The sequence below is a fragment of the Penicillium manginii genome, assembly GCF_028828005.1.
Source record: "Penicillium manginii strain IBT 31320 chromosome Unknown utg000009l:1.0-3297300.0:1.0-3298630.0, whole genome shotgun sequence".
NCBI classification, from domain to species: Eukaryota; Fungi; Ascomycota; class Eurotiomycetes; order Eurotiales; family Aspergillaceae; genus Penicillium; species Penicillium manginii.
In genome coordinates, this window is record NW_026643110.1 from 1496691 (window position 1) to 1514835 (window position 18145).

The window sequence follows — 18145 nt, forward strand, 5'->3', positions numbered from 1 at the left end:
GGGTTGTTGGCGGGATCAATGGGTGTAATAGAGCTCCGCATCAGCTGCTGTGACGAAGCCTGAACCCGGAAAAAAGGATGTGCCGAGATCTGCTAGCCTGGATCCTTGTGCCGCCGCCGCCAAATACGGCCACTACTACATAGTGGAGGTAATTGATATAATCACTTTACTTACCCATTCACTCACTACTCTATCTACATAAGATTCACCAGATTGCTTTTATTACTTAGTCTCAAAATTCTCATTTCAGCACTTGATTTACCGTTAAAAAAAACTAAGCCATTTCAAGAGATCTAGATCCAGATCCAGATCCAAACCAAATCCCAGTTGATAGATTACATAGTGCGACCTTAAGCCCAAGGGGCCAAACACATTCATCGGCAAGCCTAGACCTTGGGGCGCTTAGCTGCCTCCACTCCATTTTCTTCCTCGTCTTCATCGTCGGAAACAGCAAGCTTGCGCTTACCCCGTCCACTGCCGGAAGCTTCTGTTTTCTCATCCTGAGGCTCGGGCAAGCGTCCCTCAAGAGCTTCGAGTGTGATTTCATAACCTTCCTCAACATTCCGAACCGTGTCATCCAGCTTTTCCACCCGGTCGGTTAGATCCAGTTCGTCAAGCAACTCCCGGTGCTTTTTGTAAAGGCGTTGCTTTGTGAGCATGCGCCACCAGTAGTACCGGCGGTCGTCGGGGTCGTCGGCCTTGGACTTCTTAATCAATAATCGCGCAAGATTGGTACCTCCCGCAAGGCGATGACTCTTGGGGATCTGGCTCAGTAGGTACATCTCCAGGATGTGGGCAAACTGAGTCGCTTCAATCTTGAAGGCGGTGCGCACTTCGCGAAGGGTCTGGGTAGGGATAAGCGCATTGGTAGGAACCTTTGTTGGCCGCTTCTTGGCAGAGTAGATCTCATTTGGGTCGGGGTTGAGATTCACGTTGTGCTTGAGAAATTCGGGACGCAGCAGGCAAAAGTCCGCAGAGTCTCGGAGAGCATCGAATGCTTCATTGGGATCCTCGACAGTCAATTCTGTGATTGTAGGGTCCGCTAGGCAGAACGCATGGATTGTTGTGTAGAGATGGGTGCCGTGACCCGAGCGATGGTGGGATGGGAGGACGAGGAACTGGGCGATACGAAGTCGGGCTGGAAGTTCGGAGATCTTGAGCTCCGGCAAAGGGAATGCGACGTCCTTGACGACTGGAGTTTCGGAACGATCTCGCTGGTACATCCAGTATCGGTAGGTTGTAGCATATCCGACGATGGAGTATGAGGATGCAGTGGGTGTGGTTGGCTTCACCTTTTCATAGCTGCAATGGTTAGTTTTGGAAGCTCCTAGGCGGAAGTTAAGATTAGGACTTACACAAAGAATACGGTCCATCGCTCCAAGCTCCATTCGGGGTCATCCGTATCCAAGGGAGTGCCGGCTTCGATGAAGAGAGAAACCAGGACCTGTGCGCGATCCAGAATTCTTTGAACGGCGGGATCAGCGAGAGAACCTGCCCAGATCTCGTAGTTCCTCTCATCCACATCGTAGCTGTAGACTAGCTTTCCGGGGGGAGAGAAGTCTTTTGCGCTGGGGTCCTCCTGGACATTCTTCTCGTATTCGGGAAGGTTGATCAATGCTTCTGTGATGTGTTGTTAGTTCCCGAGTCGACGGCGCATAGAGTAGATGATACTAACCCTCTGGGATGAATGGCTTAAGAGTGGCTAGCAGATCCGTCGCAGCCGTGTCGTCGACTGCTTTGAATCGGTCGTCATAGGATATGTGGACATGAGGGCGGAGATCGTGAGCGGCGAATCGCAAGCGTATGACTAGGCCCTTGTAACCGAAGATTTGTTCATCGTCACCAAAGATCGGGTAGGTGAATTGTGGATGGAAGGTTGACAGGGTCTTAGGCTTGGTGTCGCCAGGCTGCACGACCGTGATATGAAGCGCATCGTTTGCGTCGCACGACCCTGAATCAATTAGTTGTCGCGTTACAGACGATATCGGAAAGAAAAAATGCGAGATCAACTTACAGTCTTCGCCAACCGCCATATTGGATAGATGTGAGGAAATAATGCAGAGATGAGCCGAGAAGACAAGAGTCTAATGCCCGAGCGGCGCGACGCGTCTGAAGCTCGTATTACCTAATGGGGACTAGTGTCATGTGCAACTAAGTATAAGAGCCCCCACGGAAATAATCTTAATAATTGTTGCTCCCGTATAAGCCGAGAGTTGATCGACGAGATGGGGGAAATACCTGGACTTTTATGTATAAGTCAGTCGTAATTACTATTTATTGCTAACAAGGAGCAACACAGATAGTATCAAGAGGCCGGAGATACTATGGCTGAGCCGGCTATCAAAACGGCCATTGCACTTCAGCAGGAGTATTGTGGTGTAGTAATGATGCGTCAACACCTTCAGAATTGATTAAATGAGCTATTATACTGCCGGAATGGCTATAATACTAGAAATTTCCAATTCAGATACATCCTGTACCCGGCAATTTAGCCGTCCAATTCTATCTAAGTCTTGCGCATATCTCGTCCGCTTCCAAGTTTTGATTACCTCTCTTTTCACGTATCTCTTTCAATGTTGGTATAAGCTGTAGGGCCCGTTGGATTCCCATAGTCTCCCCGATTTTTTGAAGTGTTTGAATCACCCATTCGTATGCCTCGTCAGGGGCTCCAGCAGCACCACCGGCCATAGTCAAGGGGAACAACAGCATGAATGCACCGTTTAGTGGTGGTAATTGTTGGCCTCCAACGTTCGGGATCATATTGAAAAAGGCACCCATATGGCTGGCGGCACCGGCACAGACGTTAATCGATAGGCGTGCGCTCGTCTCCAAGGCTCGCTGCCGTTGTTGCATGGTTCTTAGTGTCGGAGAAGGGTGGCTCGCTAAATGTTTCAATATTATCTCGTTCACAACCAGTCTGCCCCAAAAGTAATTGTTTAGGATCCTCGAGGCCCACACATCATTGTATATGAGATATTTGCCATTGAATGTGTTCTGGTGGTCTTTCGACTCGCTGAGGGTGAAGGCCCATTTGTCGGGGAGATTTTTCTCCCATTCGTCTAGTTCTGTGTCAAACGAAGCTGCAGAGCTAGCTATAGCCCCATGATCAAGATCTGGATCATTGCGAGCGGTATAATGTAGCTTCGCGAAGCGAATGAGAATGTCCACCAGGTCGACAGCTGGTTCTTCGTCGGGTGCGATAGTAGAAATTTTATCAGGGGACCAATTGATGAGAACGGAAGGAAGATCCCCCTGAACCATAAAGTATCGGACAATGGAAATAAAAAGGTATTGTAACTGTGGGCGGGTATTGGCGCTCAGAGCGTTGCTAAAACTGGCTTGTTTAAGCAGAGCCGCCATGCCATCCAGATGTACTACCCAGGAGTCAACCTGCTTGGATGGACAGCAAACCATCTAGCAGAAGAAGTTAGTTTAAGTCTTTTCCTCATTAAGAAAACACAAAAAAAGCAAAAAACACGGGTCACACGCACCTCAAACAGGCTAAGCATCAGTATTATTTTAAATGTCAACACGGGATTGGCCAGTTGTGGATTCTCCACTGCAGCGCGGATGATATTCAGGGCTGCTAGGTATTTCTCTCTTGCGGCTAGTAGGAGCGATTGGTCATGGGTCACGTTTGACATGGCAGCTAGTCCCACTGCCATCACAGCATCTTGAAGAGGTAACTCATTTGGAATGGTTGCCAGCAGCGGCGACTTCTCAAGGTCAGACATATCTAGCATAATGGGGTTTTTTGTTGCCTTCTGTATCGATGTTGCGAACCGACTGAAGAAGAATTTGAGACCCTGATCCTCCAGGCTGGAAGGCATCACTGCTGGTATCCCAGATATCCAGAACACCTCTGGCTTTCTCTGAACTACAAGCCCTGATTGGGATAACCTTGATTTATTCATTGGTCTGTCGTGTTTCACCACTGCTGATTCGTCTAGCAGTTTACGGCGGGCCTCCGATTTAGACTTGGCCTCGACAGACCGTTGAACCGTTTTGTCATTCTCGTCACGGAACAAAAGAGCCGGGATATCGCGGTAGCCACCACAAGGTTTCCCCACTCTCTTGCACTGCGAACAGACCGGGTCAATACGATCACACTATAGATTGGGTTAATAAAGTTAGCTTGATCAACTATTGATATGACTTCTAGACCTATGGTAGCGTCATACATGCCTTGATTCTCCTAACTCGACAGCTCTCACAGTTCTTGCTCGGGCGGCCGTAAAAAGGCATAGCTTTGATATGTTGTGTAGTGAAATTGAGCGACTCTCCTGGGGTGTTCCAGGGTCAAAAGGGGTAAAAGAATCGTGCAAAGCTGCAGATTGTCGAAATAGCGTGGTTGAAGCACAGCCCATCGGCTGGTGAGCCGCCGATAGATCGGCAGATCCACTAGCCTAATGGAGTAACTGTTGCGTCTGTGGGGTCGGTCCATGCGTGGTCTCGGCAGTACTTCATTTTTCCACCGATGTCAGAACATTGTTTAAAGACTTGGTTGAAGTGTTGTCGTAAGCACTCATATAAAAACGAATCAGCCACTACCTCAAATCTCCGGGATTCGGTACATCACGGGACCGATAGTCCCGATCTCACCGTACAGCCTTACTGAAATGCCGAACACCTATCCTTAAATGGAATGAGGCTGCCTGACTTTAACTAGTAAAAATGGATCCAAGAACGGAGTCACATATGAGTCTGAAGCAGTAAGGGTTGACTTATAAGTATCGGATCTCCTATGAGAGAAGAAGGTTCTGAATCTCAAGTCTTATCATTCTACCAACGATATTATCCCTGGCACCGGACTGACATCTAACTATGGCCCTTGCGACACGGTCTATGCAAGACTCGAATCAAGAGTCTCACTACAGTTATGACCCGTCATTGGCGGTTGCCATAGTGGCAGCTGTTCTTTACGGCACCGCGTTTCTTCTCACCTTGATCCAGTGGATTCGATACAAATCATGGGTCTGGCTGACTATGGTAATTGCAGCAGCGAGTAAGATTTTGATATCCTTCCTAATAATCTCAAATCTACTAAATTAGAAACCAGTGGAAGCAGTTGGCTATATTGCGCGATGCATTTCGACCCAAAACGTCACTGAGAAATCCGTCTTTGTTCTGCAGTTCGCACTCGTCATTCTTGCCCCAGTCCTCATGGCAGCTTGCTGCTACGTCTTGTTTGGCAGGATCATTTTCCTCGTTGTTCCTCGCGAATCTCAAACATTCAAGATCTGCTGGGTTCCTCCTCGATTCATCACCCCGCTCTTCGTCGGCTTCGACATTGTTGCTCTCTTTCTTCAGTTAGTAGGAGCTGTGATGATTTCATCTGTCAGTATAGGTGATACAGATGCAGCTTCGAAATTGAATAGAGGAAAATCTATCGCCCAAGCAGGTGTCATCATTCAACTGGTCGCATTCGGGATGTTCTCCGTCGCCGCTGTTCGCTTCAACTTCACTTCGAAGCGATTTACCAAATCCATTTCTGAGCGATACGAGAGTTCTGGAGAAAAGTCGTATATTATTGATGGCCTTGTGAGGAAGAAACATTGGCCGGCCTTGCTAAGGGTTGTCAACTTTACCACTCTGTTGATTTTGGTAAGCACCAGTACCTGATAATATCCGACAAGGGAGATATAGTTAGTATATGCTAATTTCTCTTTACAAGGTTCGCTCAATCTATCGTCTGGTTGAGTTTACGGAGGGCACAGCTGGTTACATTAATACCCACGAATGGACTTTATACGTTTTTGATGCACTGGTGATTTACCCCTGTGTCGCTCTTTACATCTACTGGCATCCTGGCAAGTATTTGCCGTATCTCGGGTTCCGTCTTCCCAAGGGTGCTCGCTAGTATACGAACTATTCAACTTTCTTTCAAGATGTGCTTTACGGTTACCAATAAAAGTTTGTTGGACCATATCTCTTTTAATAGTTTTCTCTGATACCATATATGAATTTTACCCTTCTGTCTTCTTTGTCATTTTCTCGAATTTGAGACACAATAAGCTCGTGAGACTGAGGAGGCTAGATGTCCAGCGGTTTCTTCCTCCTCCGCCCTAGTCCTTTCTTTCCAACCCCATTTCGTAAGCCATGACGTTTCTCCACGCAGTCCGGGGTTACTGGCATTAAACAATGTAAATATCGGCCACGGTTCAAAATTTATCCGTTTTGAGATGAGGAGAATTGTGTTTACAGGGGCTTTCGATAGATCTACTCGAGTAGAATTGATCTACCAGGGGTTGTTGATCTAGAGGTGATTATCAAATCTAATCGAGCGGGTCATTACTAAAAATAGACCCGGATTGAAGGGAATTGTTTGAACATTTGCTCGACGCAGGATTTGGCAACCTAGACTTTGTAAAGCAAGGCAATGTTGCTCGTCGGTACCGATGTAGGCTTGATAGCCCAGTGTTGCTTGATTTCCCAATATCTCCCGTTCAGTGGAGCACCGCGTTGCATCACATCGTCACGGTTGGACAGCGTGTTCTAGATCAGCCGGACAAAATCTCTGTACACTTGTATGCAGGATCAGGGGATTTAATTGGCATATAGTATACGGAGTACATACGATAGTCAACAGCCACAGGAGACTCGACCCCATTGCATTGAAATTGGCATTCGCACGGTATCCATGGACATGGCATGTTTTGATCCGAATGTAGCGGGCGGTGCCTGACCCGCGTGGGTCTCTCAAGTCGGAGAACGCCCGCCAAGAACTAGCCATTTTGCCTCCCTTTCACTCCACGCCCTGCATCCTACCTTCTTCACCTCTCGATCCCCGAAGAGAAAGACTCGAGCTAGATCTGATCGTCCTGTTTGCCCGATTTGGCACCATGATCGACGCCTTATAGAGCCAGCGCACGTGCAAAGCTCTTTCGCAAAAGAGGCCACCATGGAGGGACTCTTCACTCTGCTCGTTCTGAGCATTGTGATGGCAATTACGTGAGTTAAGCCTGTCGCTTGATTTTGATGAGACATACTACATCAATTCCAGCTCAGCTGTTAATATACCTTTGCTTCTTTCTGCAGATCCTTTGTCGTCGGCTCATTACCTCTCGCATTTACATTGTCCCCCTCTCAACTACGGCTGATATCCTCCATCGGCATGGGTGTGCTGGTCGGTACATCCTTGATTGTCATTATTCCAGAGGGTGTCGAAACCCTCTACAGCGCCAAAACTATTAGCAAGCAAAGCCTCAATTCCCGAGCGACCACCGCTGGCTGGCAGGCTCGCAACCTCCCCGTGGCCGGTATTCCGGCGCTAGACGACGACCACGTTTCTTCATCCACCACCACCCCCGTTTCGTTCCTATCGCTTGACAATGCGGATCATGGAACGCCCCTGGTCAACCGTGACCGGATTTCTACCGGATCACAAATACTCCGAACCCGCAATTCAGAATCGTCGAGCGACAAGTCAAGCCAGGAAGAAGAAGAGCACGAACACGAAAGCTCCCCGCATGCCTGGATTGGTATTGCCCTTGTTAGTGGATTCATTCTGATGTATCTTATCGACAAGCTGCCCGAATTTGCATCCCCGACCAAACCCGAACGACAGCCCTACCACATCTCTCTTGATAACCTCGGCTCTGGACTACGACGCAACTCCTCGCCTATCCGCGACGGAGGCCTTTTAGATGCGGGACAAAGCTCCCGCCGCAGCCACAGCTTCGCAACCACAATGGGCCTGGTGATCCACGCCGCGGCTGATGGTATCGCCTTAGGCGCTTCGAGCTCGGATACTGGCCTGAGCTTTATCATTTTCTTGGCTATTATGGTGCATAAGGCCCCGGCGTCCTTTGGTTTGACGTCAATTCTGCTCAAGCAGGGACTGTCTAGCCGGACTGCGAGGGCGCACTTGCTAGTCTTTAGCTTGGCAGCCCCTGTTGGTGCATTGGCTACTTTCCTCTTCGCCCAGATGATGGGATCCTCCAGCGCCGACGAGGCTGCTGCTCACTGGCGGACCGGTATGCTTTTGCTTTTCTCGGGTGGTACCTTTTTGTAAGTTACATGTTTCTTTCCCCTTCATTTGAAAGGACTGATTTAACTGGGTGTATTTAGGTACGTTGCGATGCACACCATGCAAGAGAACGGCCCTGGATCGTCTTCGCGAACACTTCCCGTGAATGGCTATGGCGATTCTAGAGAGCAGAGTGGAGAAGACAAGTCGATGCGAGATTTGATTGCTTCTGTGCTTGGCATGATTTTGCCGCTATTCTTGCAGATCGGACATGCTCACTAGAGATTACACTTTTGCTTCTACTGCTGCCACGCGGCATATGCATCGCCCAGTACAACCGATTATAGATCGTTGATCATCAATCGTCGATTCATTGATCCTCGTTGATCTAGCCGGAGTGGTGCGACAAAGTATCCAACAATTTGCTGAAGCGCCGTTTTTCTCATTCGATTCTTTTTTTACTGTCTCTTTTTTGCGGTTCGTCCTTTTTTTATCTATTTCACGCGGCAGGATGGACGTCTGGAGAGCATATACCCTTGTTTGGCATCTGTTGGCAGATATACCTCTGGAAGAGACCGGCTTTACTACGGAGGGCATGAGCGCTCGGTCGGATTGCGGAGGATCCGAATATGTCACTATCACTAGACCTGTATAATTGGAGCAGCGTGTTGGTTAAAATTCCATGGTTTATTTACCTCTCAGTATTGTAGACTCCACGCCCGAGTCGGCGGAACATGACGTTGTGCATACCCCTTTCATATGCAGAGGCCGGAACAGCCATTTCAATGAGCGGGGAGGTGATTCCTCACACCTTTGAATCAGGAACAACGCGATAGATCGCGCAAGGCAATCGACTAGCTTTCGCCGGACGAATAGGAAGGGGTATTCAGCCTCTGTACGAGCAAGAGGTCAAGCCATGGAGGAATTATGGCAGATCCGACAGCGTTTCCAACGGGCCCCTGCCACCGGGGTTCAACACAACAGACGCAGCAGAAACAACATTACCCTCGTTGCGATTTTCTTGGGTATGACTGCTACCATTGATTGCTATAGAAAGGGCTTAATAGGTTCGATATTCGATGCCTTTTGAACGGTGGAGTCATTGTTTCATGGTACATGCTGGTGATGATGGTTGTCTGGCTGTATCAGGGTTCAGCCATGTGACGAACGATACCATGATGGCTTCGCAAAGGAGATTTCCACGATCACACCGACGTAGCGTGACGTTGTACCTAACCCCCCCTCTCTCTATAAAGAGCGGGCCAATCCTCCCCTGCGAGCGTGGAGGTGATACCTCGATCACCTTTGAATGATGACCATCCATGTCGGCGGGGTGATGAAAGGTTTCGTCAGTCTCGTCAGTCTGAATCATCCTTGCCTGACGGGGCGTTCCATGGTCGGCGGCAACGTGCCGACCGGGCATCCACGGACTCGGGGCTCCGTATAGATCTGAGATCTGAGACGAGAGAGATTGGACGGCGTGGGGCCGTCGGGAGTAGCGCGGTATTCCATTCTGGAAGGGCGCTTGCAGGGACGATCGCGAGGTCCGGTGTTCGCCGCGCAGGTTCAGATGCCTAGCAAGGGGTGAAGTGGACAGCGCGGAGATATCTTCGAGAGCATATCAAAGTGGGCTTCTCTGGGTAGCCATCGCGACATTGCCTCGTTGCCTCACACATGGTACGTGTGGCCCACCTGTGGAGAAACATGAACGACGAGGACCATCGTTTCAGAAGTGGAGTTCAAATGGGGGGAGCTTGGCGGCGTTAGTCAGTGGCGGTCACGACACTCTCTTACCATTAGAGAAGATCACGGGTTGCAACTCTCTCACACTCGGTACTCTTGTTGGTTACCCTTTCTTACTTGGGATTTTTTTTTTTTTAATATTATTCCCATATTCCCCATACTCCCAGGCACACCCCAAACGGATTCCTGCAAGATCAAACGAAAAGAAGAAACGAAAATCACCTATAATAAAAAGGACCCAAGTCCAGGCCCGGGGGATTTTTGACTCCCTATTGCCATTTGCCAGCCCCCGATCCGCATCCGCACCTGCACCCGCGATACTACACCCCTCCTACCGCCTACCTTTCTCCCAGCTCCAGCTCTTGCTCTTGCTCCTTGCTCTTATGCCCGAGCCCCAGTTGCGACGAACGGCTTTCTCGAAGTGCTTATAACCCGAGTCCTTTCGCCGCTGTTATATAATGGACTCTGACACAGGACTCGGCTTGGACGGCATAGACGACTCGATGTCGTCGACTCTCTCCGATCAGCTGGAGTCCCATCCTCAGCCCTCACCTCGCGATTCTATTTCCAGTTTTACTAGCACCCCTACCCGAACCCTCAGTACCACCAGGAAAAATGTCACCTCCCTCCCTGCCAATTTACTCCCCTCGGCGCCCGCTTCTCCTCCGACACCCGCTCCAAGTCCGACGCCTCATCAACGACCCCCAAACTGGGTCTCATCCGATGACGAAGAAAATACATTTCTGCTCAACCTTCGCATCCACTTCAGTACCCTACCCAACAGTCGCAAACAGAAACTCCTCGAGGGACTCTTGGACGTATGCGACAGTCAACAACTCAGCTTTGTCTCTAGTTACGTTGGTCCCCGGTTACGCAAGGACCCTTTTCTCGTCTTTCCAAATGAACTGTGCTTGCGGGTAAGATGTCAACAGCGGGTCCCTCTTATATTATATAGACTGTGGGAGTGCTAACAGGGGGGGTGGTAAATACAGGTTCTCTCCTTTATCGATGACCCGAAAACGCTCGCCCGAGCGTCGCAAGTATCTAGGCGCTGGCGAGAACTGCTCAACGACGATATTACATGGAAGAACCTATGTGAAAAGCATGCCTATGCCGTACGAAGAATCTCCGACGAAGACGAGATGGAACCATCTACACCCCGCTCCGTGGGTTTGAACTTGAAGCCCGACTCTCACGCGCTGAATCGACGCCTGACCGCCTCAAATGAGCCGTCGATGGAAAGCGCCCCCGGGGCTTCCCCGCACTCTGTCCGGAGAGTGGCTTCCTCCACCAACCAGTTTCTCAACTCGCAGACGTAGAACTCGTCCGGTCTCTTACCGATCCCAGTTCAAACAGAAATACATGGTTGAGTCTGCGTGGAACAAGGGTGGTCGCTGCACCCAGCGCCATATCACCCCGGACCAAGGCGTAGTGACAAGTCTCCATCTCACTCCCAAGTATATTGTCGTCGCCCTCGACAACGCCAAGATCCATGTCTACGATACCAACGGCGATAACCAAAAGACCCTTCAAGGGCACGTGATGGGTGTCTGGGCCATGGTTCCCTGGGACGATATCTTGGTCAGCGGCGGATGCGATCGCGAAGTCCGTGTATGGAATATGGCAACCGGGTAAGTGATTGGGTCTCACCGATACCAAAAGCAACCCCAAAAAAAAAAGTGCGAAGGAGCTAACAAGCGGTGATATCAGGGCGGGAATCCACTTACTTCGAGGTCACACATCGACGGTCAGATGCTTAAAAATGTCTGATCGCAATACCGCCATTTCAGGGTCCCGAGACACGACCCTGCGCATCTGGGATCTGGCCACCGGGACCTGTCGCAATGTCCTTGTTGGGCACCAGGCTAGTGTCCGGTGTCTCGCAATTCATGGCGACCTCGTTGTCTCGGGTAGCTACGACACCACGGCCCGGATATGGAGTATATCTCAGGGCCGCTGTCTACGAACCCTGTCGGGTCATTTCAGCCAGATCTATGCGATTGCTTTTGATGGCCGACGTATCGCGACCGGAAGCTTAGATACGAGCGTTCGGATCTGGGATCCTAATTCAGGCCAGTGTCACGCTATCCTCCAAGGTCATACTTCCCTAGTAGGACAGCTGCAGATGCGTGGGGACACACTGGTAACCGGCGGCTCGGACGGCTCGGTACGCGTGTGGTCCCTGACTAAGAACGCCCCCATCCACCGGCTCGCGGCCCATGACAACAGTGTCACCAGTCTCCAGTTTGATAATACTCGGATTGTTAGCGGCGGCAGTGATGGCCGGGTTAAGGTTTGGAACTTGCAGTCCGGTCAACTACTCCGCGAACTCTCGACTCCAGCGGAAGCTGTTTGGAGGGTCGCTTTTGAGGACGAAAAGGCTGTTATCATGGCGAGTCGATCAGGGCGCACTGTCATGGAGGTAAGCTCAAAATATGCGTTATTCAACACCCTTGTTCCTTCTTGTGCAAATAACTAATTATCTGCTTAGGTTTGGTCATTTGCGCCTCCGCCGGATGACTTTGATGACTGGGTAGCGATTGAAAGCGCTTCCAGCACACCAGGCATTGGCTCTACCGATGACGCCGATTTGAGCATCAACCCACGTCGTCGAACCCTCTTCTCCGATCCCCCACCAACCATCTCCAGCAGTGACGCCGATCAACCAATGACCGATGCACCCTCCTAGCCCTGACCCTGACCCGACCCTTCCATCCATGCAGCAAATCTTTTGTTCGAATATAGCGTGCCATCTTACGACCACGGATATCCATTGTTTTTGTCTTCAGCGCCGAGGATCCTTTACTACAATCCTTTCTTTATATCATTTTAAGCATATCTTGTTCTTGGAAATGAGTGACAGGTTCTTTCCACTGTCCGAGCAGTTGCATATCTGGTGTTGCACATCCCCATCCACTTTGTTTTCGCCCATTTGATTTCCTTTTTTTGATTATACCTTTTTTACATCTCGACTTTTGTTGGACTTCGAGTTGCGCGGGAGTTGTGCGGGAGAGACCCATACTATCAATGTCTCTGGAGTTCGTCAGGGGGGAGATCGCCTCATGCAGTTGTTTACATCTTACCAGCATTCGGCTGGATCATTTCGGAGTGATATACCGGATTCAGCATACCTTGGATTTTGTTTAAGTTATCTTTATTCTACCCACAGTCATACTATTGGTCCGACAAGGACGGCTCTGGTAGACTTGGCTCTTCCATTGGGCTATCGCGACGCAGAGTCTGACAGCGCCGTGGAGTGAGCTAGTCTAGATTGATGAATGAAGAACGATCTAATAAACATGCCATCTTTTGATACCTGGTACGACCGTAGTTGTAAGCTCAGGGTTAGTCTACTATATGCCGTTGATAATTCTTCCTGTAAATGCCCCCCCTCCCGCCTGGAGTTGATTCTTGCGATCACTCCCGTCGCTCATTCCACGTCCGGTCAAAAACATTGATCGAACGTTGCGCTAGTTATAGAGTTAGAACCCGTCAAAATGCATCAAAGTGGGGAGACCGAAGGCGTCTTACCCGAAGGGACAATATCCAATGCCTTGATCGAGATATTCAACGGCTGCTGAAGCATGTAGATAACACCTTGGGCAATATCCCGAGCCAGCAGTGGCCTGTAAACCATCAGTCAGATGCGACCTTAAGAAGACGGGACCAAGCCAGATTAATGAAACTCACTCATAACCCTCAATAAACTCATCATACATCTTCTTATCATGGCCGACGCGCAGCGAGTGAAAATTCGTAGCAACGACACCTGGTCGCAGAGCAAGGACTCGGATATCCGTGCCGCTTAGTTCGTTCCGCAGGGCATTTGTGAAGGCCTCTTGGCAGGCCTTGTTGGCGTGGTAGACCGCTTCGCCGGGGAATGGGGGTACTTCGAGTCCCGTGATGGAAGTGATATTCAAGATTGTTCCTGCTTTCCGGGTCATCATGGAGTTATTTAGGACGGAATGGGCCATGAACATGTATCCGTTCACGTTGGTGTTGTTCATTGTCGTTATGTCAGTTGGTTTTAGGTTGGAGAATATACTCGGTGCGCCGATTGCTAGGCCCGCCTGGATGAAGTTGTTAGTTATGCGTGTCTGAGGTCATTATATTAGTGCTCTTCTGTTGGGAATAATGGGTTGGTACGTTGTTGATTAGGATGTCGATGTCTCCCATTTCTTTGATGGAGGATGAGACTGCGGCATCGACTTCTTCATAGTTGCCGACATCGACGGCTCGATAGGTGATTTTCACGTTGTTCTTGGCTGATAGCTTTTCTTGTAACTGTTGGAGCTTGTCCTGTTTTTTACCCGGGAAAATTAGTCAAATCATTTGATGGGATTGTGGGTGTGGACTCGGACTGACCTGTGATCGTGAGAAAAGAATGACATTTACACCAGCCTCAACTAAGGATGAGGCGATCGCTTCCCCAATACCCATAGAAGCGCCTGTCTGTTGATTCCAGAATAAGCATGTAGTTTTCAGATAGAGGCATGTCTTTTCACATACCAGAAGCGCAACTTTTCCTTGAAGTGCCATGATAGACTATATCGTCGGTTCGCAGTATTTGTCGTCGGTCAATGCTGGGTTGTCGTGGATATGGAGTAATGAATTGGCCCGGTGAGAGTGAGAAGAGCCGAAGTATATCAATGTGGATCGAGTGAGAGTATTGCTGAATAATGCATTTTTTCTGTTGTCTTCAGTGGGGCATTTATGGCGCAGCGCAGTTTCTTAGTTCATGATGTCATTTCAAGATGAGCGGCCCCTCCTTCCAGAAATTGCTTGATTGTGGTTAGTTTGATCCCCGCGGGGAAGTATTCATGTAAGAAAAATATGATCAACAACTTTAATCATTTCCCTTTGATTCAGGTTTGGCTTGTGTGCTGCTCATGTATGCATACTTCAACTTTCCATTCATACTTCGGTCAATCTATGTGGAGCTAAAAAAGAAGCTTCGCATTGCGTAGTCGATCGAATGCCATATACCAGGAGTCTTCGGTACTTAGTTCTTTGTTGAAACCGAGAGCCCTTGCTCTTCCCAGATCCAAATGGCGGTCGAAGTCCATCACAGTCGTTTTTCCCTTTGATCCAGTGTTACGAATACTCCTATATATGACATCTTCACGAAGGCCTCGTTCACGACATAGAGTTTGAAACTCGGTCCAGTGGCGATCGATATACTGAGCTGGAGTCACACTATCCTTGCTCGGTCCAGTTCCCTCGAGCCCGAAGTAGGCAGCGAGAAGCGGCCAGCGGGTCGACCATGATAGCGGAACTGAATTGTCGCCGATATTGAAGGTTTGGCCGTGCACTTTGTCTTTCGGTTGAAGAGAGGCAAAGATACAGAGTTGAGCGATTATATCTTGGTTGCTATCAGTTGATAGCAGGGTCCAGCCAGCCTCGGAACCTATGAAGGGGACACGAGCCCCAGGACCTTCAATTTCTCGGTAGAAGGAAAGGAAAATTCCGGTGGATTGGGCGATGCAGTTGGCATTTCCAAACGGAGCGACGCCTATCTGTTGGAAAGTCAGCATAACAGAAACGACAAGTCCGATGGAGATGGATTTTCGTGTACGATGATATCAGGTCGGATTTCGCACCATGACCATGATTTTCCTTTGGACAGTTCCTTGAGATGGTTTTTTTGATGATAGTAGAAGAGATCCTTGGCGAACTCATCTGGAATACGTGGGAATGATTCTTTTAGAGGAGCCTGCCCCCGAAAGGGAAACTTATCCCCTAGCAGAACACCATATGCCTATGAATGAATTCAGCAGAGCTACTAGTAGAAATTTGAAATCAACTGGATCAAAAGCGAATAATTCAATACCTTGGTACCAGTAATCAAGGTCACAAATTGCAAACAGGAAGAAAGCTTCTCGATCGTTTGCACCGAAACATCAAGCATTTGTTTATTCATACGGCATTCTTCTGGATCATCCTGGCTTTCACGGTAGGCTAGTTCCTTCGTTAGTGTCCAGTGATCACAAATATCGTGTTGGGGAACCTCTACCAGCGAAGTAAATATGGCTGACCGTCTCCACTGAGGGAACCCTCTCGGAAAGGATGGCTTGCAAGGAGACAATATCTTCTACTAGAAGATCAATGCCCGATATTACCTGCAGTCCATTTTTGCCATCTTCGTAAGGCCATTTGGTATCATCGAGATTAAACGGACGGTTGGAAATCGCTGTGACTTTTCCAAATGCGCCGATCGCAGGGTAGCCGCACAGCAGTTGATTAACCAATGCCCAGCCATTGATTCCCGTACAGCCAAATACAATAGCATGTTTGTTCTGATTTTCTGTCATTATTGAAAGTATATATTTGGGCTGATTAGTTGCCGGGTATGTCGATTTTAATGTTGATATGGATATGGACAAGGGTAGAATGCTAGTAGGTAGGCAGACATTCTCGCTTGAAATACCTGTTTACTGGGAACGAATCTCCTTTTCTTACGTACTAGGCTAGACTTCAATTACAGACTAATAGGTACAATCTTCATGCAAGTAATCACAATATTTCAATAGATCGCATGCTGTATGTTTCATAATATGTACCGCAATAATCAATGCAGGGGATAGGAATGCAGGAGAGGCTGCCCGATGCGAACCGTCCACACGGACTATCCATTCATGAAATTAATTAATTCGTTGACTATCTCCGCTCCAATTAGCCCCAGACTTAGTGTGATACACACAGCCTAGACCATAAAAACGTTGGTGAAGACATCTATCAATTTCTAGAGCCCGCTGTGCTACAGAATCTGTATCAACACTTTCTCATTTCCATGGCGGCATTTTGGATGACATTATGAGCTTGTGTCCTCAGAATGTCCAAATCCATCACTCTCCAGGAGAGGATAGAATTAAGCAGGCAGGGCATCGGTATCAGCTAAATTACCAATTCCCGGATTGTCTTCGGGCGCTTATAGCCCGCATTCTCAAGTTCGTTTTTCCAGGCCTTGGCAGCTTTCACTAAGAATCCTGGCCGTTTCTGATCATCTGGAAGAGAAGCCAGGAAACCGCTTGATTTAGCTTCTTTTAAGTGCTTTTTGGTCACTGCTCTTAATACCACTAGTCCAATCGCAATATTAACCTCTAACTACACTAATGAAGCAGAGAAACGTATCCTATAGATAGAGAATGCATGTCAAGTCATAGTCAATTAGCCCTAGGCCCATACAAGTACCAGGGCGCAAGACTAGCGGTAATGGTGATCATTGGCACAACGATTATATTATTACTTTCATCAAAGGTAAGTCCTCCGAATCAGGTAAAAGAGACAGGCAAGCAACATTCCCAAAATCATTGAAGAAACTTTATAATCTATACAAATACCTAGGTATCTTTTTCTTTTCCTCGGGCCCTATTTTAGACAACTTCTCGTCCAGAGGTATACCAGGATCAAACGACTAGAGGATCCAGCCCCGCTAGTATTACTCCCTAAGAAGTGCTGCCAGCCTAGTCACCCGGGCATACAGAGCGGCAGAGAATGTTCATGCCCACCTGTCCGCAAAGTTGCACTCCTCCAGACTACATATTACTTGATTCACTTCTACACGTCGCCATTGCAGCCAGCACTCTCCCCAATTTGAATATTTTCGGAAGTGAATTTATCTGACTACTATATTGGATGGTATATGATCAACGCCAGGCCTCACACTGATATAATCCGCTCACTGCAGTTGACCACACTCGATAATCTGGACAGGTGCGCGAGGCTGACCCGAGTTAGATCCAAGAGATTCAATGCTCTTAACCAGCTCCATGTTTTGAATAACACGTCCAAAGACGACGTGGGCTCCATCGAGCCAGTCAGTCACGACGGTGGTGATGAAAAATTGAGAGCCGTTACTAATGAATATATCAGCATTATCCGCGAGGACCTCAGAAAGAATCATCCGACAACTTACGTGCCAGGACCGGCATTGGCCATAGAAAGAAGACCAGGAATCTCGTGCTTCAGCTGGAAGTTCTCGTCGGGGAATGTCTCGCCGTAGATGGAACGTCCACCAGTACCCTTTGAATGTCAATTAAGATCAATCATGATCCAATACAAAGGCACTAAACTTACATCGCCACGGGTGAAATCACCGCCCTGAAGCATAAACTGGGGGATCACGCGGTGGAAGCTGCTTCCCTTATATCCGAATCCACGCTCACCAGTGCAAAGAGCGCGGAAGTTCTCAGCAGTTCGGGGTGTGACGTCAGCGAAGAGCTCGAAAACAATGCGGCCCTGAGGGGCTACTGTGTATCAGTAAAGGCAATGTTTTGGATAGTTCTGAAATGATTCTTACCGCCGTTGACTGCGATGTCGAAGAAGACAATAGGGCGAGACATGGTTGTTGGATGATAAAGCTGGTTGATGGTTTGATAAACAGTTGTTTATCACAATCGAGTTTTATATGCGGGTCAGCGTGCGGGGAGTGGG

General features: G+C 48.7%; 8 protein-coding genes across 8 annotated transcripts; 2 read left to right on the top strand and 6 right to left on the bottom strand.

Moving 5' to 3' along the window:
• Nucleotides 1-386: 386 nt before the first annotated feature.
• hat1 (histone acetyltransferase catalytic subunit HAT1) lies at nucleotides 387-2033 on the bottom strand (the record flags this gene model as incomplete). The annotated part of the gene is made up of 4 exons (XM_057108971.1): nucleotides 387-1302; nucleotides 1356-1620; nucleotides 1676-1951; nucleotides 2015-2033. The coding sequence occupies 4 exons, from the start codon at nucleotides 2031-2033 to the stop codon at nucleotides 387-389; spliced, it is 1476 nt and encodes a 491-aa protein (XP_056954072.1).
• A 517-nt stretch (nucleotides 2034-2550) lies between these two features.
• N7533_012322 (uncharacterized protein) lies at nucleotides 2551-4367 on the bottom strand (the record flags this gene model as incomplete). Its single annotated transcript, XM_057108972.1, has 3 exons — nucleotides 2551-3414; nucleotides 3492-4109; nucleotides 4182-4367. Coding segments are annotated over 3 exons (1668 nt in total), but the record flags the coding sequence as incomplete, so codon positions are not given.
• Nucleotides 4368-4824: 457 nt separating this feature from the next.
• N7533_012323 (Mn(2+) transporter ATX2) lies at nucleotides 4825-8251 on the top strand (the record flags this gene model as incomplete). Its single annotated transcript, XM_057108973.1, has 6 exons — nucleotides 4825-5005; nucleotides 5060-5604; nucleotides 5675-5849; nucleotides 6894-6951; nucleotides 7039-8010; nucleotides 8071-8251. The coding sequence occupies 6 exons, from the start codon at nucleotides 4825-4827 to the stop codon at nucleotides 8249-8251; spliced, it is 2112 nt and encodes a 703-aa protein (XP_056954074.1).
• Nucleotides 8252-8468: 217 nt separating this feature from the next.
• N7533_012324 (uncharacterized protein) lies at nucleotides 8469-8750 on the bottom strand (the record flags this gene model as incomplete). The annotated part of the gene is made up of 2 exons (XM_057108974.1): nucleotides 8469-8616; nucleotides 8665-8750. 2 exons carry the CDS (start codon nucleotides 8748-8750, stop codon nucleotides 8469-8471), a joined length of 234 nt encoding a protein of 77 aa, XP_056954075.1.
• Nucleotides 8751-10170: 1420 nt separating this feature from the next.
• On the top strand, nucleotides 10171-12401 carry N7533_012325 (F-box/WD repeat-containing protein; the record flags this gene model as incomplete). The annotated part of the gene is made up of 5 exons (XM_057108975.1): nucleotides 10171-10629; nucleotides 10705-10989; nucleotides 11060-11343; nucleotides 11423-12134; nucleotides 12204-12401. 5 exons carry the CDS (start codon nucleotides 10171-10173, stop codon nucleotides 12399-12401), a joined length of 1938 nt encoding a protein of 645 aa, XP_056954076.1.
• A 728-nt stretch (nucleotides 12402-13129) lies between these two features.
• N7533_012326 (SDR family oxidoreductase) lies at nucleotides 13130-14251 on the bottom strand (the record flags this gene model as incomplete). The annotated part of the gene is made up of 6 exons (XM_057108976.1): nucleotides 13130-13182; nucleotides 13244-13338; nucleotides 13403-13782; nucleotides 13859-14011; nucleotides 14078-14164; nucleotides 14222-14251. The coding sequence occupies 6 exons, from the start codon at nucleotides 14249-14251 to the stop codon at nucleotides 13130-13132; spliced, it is 798 nt and encodes a 265-aa protein (XP_056954077.1).
• Nucleotides 14252-14652: 401 nt separating this feature from the next.
• N7533_012327 (SDR family oxidoreductase) lies at nucleotides 14653-16023 on the bottom strand (the record flags this gene model as incomplete). Its single annotated transcript, XM_057108977.1, has 4 exons — nucleotides 14653-15228; nucleotides 15288-15470; nucleotides 15543-15670; nucleotides 15726-16023. 4 exons carry the CDS (start codon nucleotides 16021-16023, stop codon nucleotides 14653-14655), a joined length of 1185 nt encoding a protein of 394 aa, XP_056954078.1.
• A 1367-nt stretch (nucleotides 16024-17390) lies between these two features.
• On the bottom strand, nucleotides 17391-18054 carry N7533_012328 (peptidylprolyl isomerase; the record flags this gene model as incomplete). The annotated part of the gene is made up of 4 exons (XM_057108978.1): nucleotides 17391-17568; nucleotides 17628-17734; nucleotides 17789-17958; nucleotides 18012-18054. 4 exons carry the CDS (start codon nucleotides 18052-18054, stop codon nucleotides 17391-17393), a joined length of 498 nt encoding a protein of 165 aa, XP_056954079.1.
• Between the last annotated feature and the right edge of the window lie 91 nt (nucleotides 18055-18145).